This window comes from Crocodylus porosus, unplaced genomic scaffold, assembly GCF_001723895.1.
Source record: "Crocodylus porosus isolate Cpor-Errol unplaced genomic scaffold, CroPor_comp1, whole genome shotgun sequence".
Lineage (NCBI taxonomy): Eukaryota > Metazoa > Chordata > Crocodylia > Crocodylidae > Crocodylus > Crocodylus porosus.
The window spans coordinates 85,797,635-85,800,443 of NW_017728947.1; the positions used below are offsets into that span (position 1 = coordinate 85,797,635).

Here is a 2,809-nt window from a genome sequence, read left to right on the forward strand (position 1 = left end):
TTTGACCCCAGTACTTTTTCCTGCCATGGCAGGGGGTCGGACTCGATGATCTGCTCAGGTCCATTCTGACCTTAGAAACGATGAATCTTGTCTGCACCCCCACCCACAGAGCATAAGTAAGGACGCCCTTTGTGAACAAAAGTTGCAGAAGCATAAATTATCAACTTGTGCGAGTTCACTAAAATATTCTTACAAAGGCAATGCAAGGAGGTATCTAGATTTAAATCTTTAGTTTAAGATATAACAATCTTTCCTCAACATAATGCACACATACTGGACCCCATGATAGAGCCATTCTACACCTGAATAGTCTCAGTGAAGTCAATGGGATGGTACAAATGACTACAGAGTACTAGGCCCAAAAGTTTATTTTATATTGCAGTTACCTTTTTCAATGCAAAAAACCCCCAAACATTAGGAAACAAAAAAACATTACAATGATTACCCTTAAGTTAAGGCAGAGTATCAAAGCCACCCTTACCTTTGCAGGGTAGCTCTCTTCACCATAGCCCTCCATTCTCTCCACCTCTTGCATATACAACATTTCTGCATCAGGAGGTGTAAGGCCTCTACAAATAAACACAATGGTTCATTTTAATGCAATGATTTAATTTAAATTTAATGACCTTGTATGTATTCCTCTGAACTACACTCTCAAAGCTGGAAAATCCTGAAGAAAAGCATCCAATAATTGTGAAGTCTTGCTGCTTTATATGCACCCCATGAGTAGCCCCAAAAAATCCCATGACCTTCTGGTCAACCTCCTCTTGGGCTTAGGCAACTTGACCATCTCTCCACCCTTCCAAGAAGGAGGTTCTGACTAGAAGGAGACCAGGTGACTGGGGGGGTCTCTGGCACTCCCTTGTCTGTGCACATCTCTGAGTGCAGTTAGACTTACAAGCTCCTTAGATATGTTCAGGGAGTAAAGGATGCTATTTGGAGTTCTCTTCTCAGTGACACTCCTTGGCACCCTACTTATTAGCCTATCACCTGTATTGCTGATCCTGTTTTCTCAATTGGTCCCAAAGAATTAGTTGTTGTACATTTAGTGGCCTCCTTCCAGTCACTGAAGGAGGGCTGTAGTTCCTGGTGATCCCAAACCCGCCAATGAATAACACTCTTGACTCATTTAACATGTTCCTCTCAAGCTTCCCAGAATTCTCTCTAATTTCTCTCCACTCCATTCATATACACCACTTAAATTTACCTTCTACCCTGATTCAAACCATTATCACATCCTTCTTGAAATCCATCTCGTTTCCCCATTGCTCACCTTATCAAAATTAAAAATGCGAGTACTTCGATTCAAGGAGCTTCATAATTTTGTCACCCAGCATTTCAAATATCTCTAGCACCAACACTGTGCTAGGGGTTGCACAATTTGAAAAATAACACCCACTTAGTTCTTATAATGTTCTTTCTCTTTTTCCTTTTTCTCCAATAATATCAATCTCCTCCACTTCTTTCCCCACTCCCATCTTTACTCCTCTTCCTCTACTAAACTTTATGCACAGAACAATCTCTCAGTCCAGCTATGTCACTTCAAAATCCTCTCATTAAACCCTCCTAAAGAGTTACTGTTTGTGCTGCCTCAGAACACCCACAAAACCATATCACACTTTTTCTTCACCATGGCATTAGAGGAGAAATGAGCAAGATCAAAAAATTAAAATAAACCCAATAAAGAAACCGCATCTAAACCTTTCCTCTGAGGTTTCTAACGTATTACGTTTTACAAGAATTTGTCAGTAATTTGTCTGAGCATATTTCGTACATAACAGGTAAACCTACACCTACACCTGTGCAGTGAACTAATCTATGTGAACTAATTGCAGTAAACTAATCTATTGTGTACTAAGTCATCGCCATGTAACTGTGAGCAGCTGTATGCAACAACTGCTGCAGTTACATCATCATGTAACTGCAGCAGCTACTGTACTGTTAATTAGGCTAATTGTTAATTGGAGCTCCCCCTGGATGCTGCAGCAGGGCAGAGCAAGGCATGGTGGCTAGAGCATCTTTGGTCTCAACTGCTCCCACTGAGAGCAAATTTGCTCCCAAGTGGAGGCACTTGTAGACCCCTTCCCAGATGCAGTTTACTGCACCTTATTTTATTGCACAGTTACCTTACTGTGTATTAACAGCAGTTCTACACAGTTGCCTTACTGTGTAGAAGCATCTACCAAATACTACTGCTCTAACTGCGGTCACTACTTCCCTACCATAACCTGAGATATTAAGTTACATGAATGGTTTAATAAGCATTATACAAATGGAGACACCATTTTATTTTTGTCCCCCATAAGCAGCATGAAGTACAGTGGTTTCAAAACGTTTGCAATCAAGGTAGACTCCTAGAGATGTGCTGGCATTCTTTGTTTTCTGGTAAGTCTGTGCTTGTGGCAGGTCTGGAATTTTATGGAAGCTCATAGCATAGAATAGAACTATCAGCACTCTCATGCCGTCTAAATCTGACTCACCTGTGACATGGACGAACGACCTCTCTGAGAGACAGCACACTATCCTTTCCTATTTACATATTGCCAGTTAATCATACCTAGATTCTAGTGACCTGGAGACCTGTAGTCTGGATGCTCTGCTGAGATGACACAAAAGGTAGTAATTTCAGTCCCAGTGAGCCAGAATGGCCTTCAACCATAGTCACAGTGTAACATATACACTGTACTCAAGTGGGGTCCCTCAAGGCTCTGTCCTGGGACCCATACTGTTCAACATCTTCATTAATGATGTGGACATTGGAGTTAGGAGTGGACTGGCCAAGTTCGCCGATGACACCAAACTTTGGGGC

General features: G+C 41.7%; 1 protein-coding gene across 2 annotated transcripts in view; it reads right to left on the minus strand.

Moving 5' to 3' along the window:
* The window catches only part of PTPN21 (protein tyrosine phosphatase, non-receptor type 21), a 68,770-nt gene that overhangs the window by 24,098 nt on the left and 41,863 nt on the right, over nt 1–2,809 (minus strand). For both annotated transcript variants that reach the window (XM_019552381.1, XM_019552382.1), the window contains exon 7: nt 482–569. In XM_019552381.1, coding sequence (XP_019407926.1) covers nt 482–569 — 88 coding nt within the window. The remainder of the gene's footprint in view (nt 1–481; nt 570–2,809) is intronic.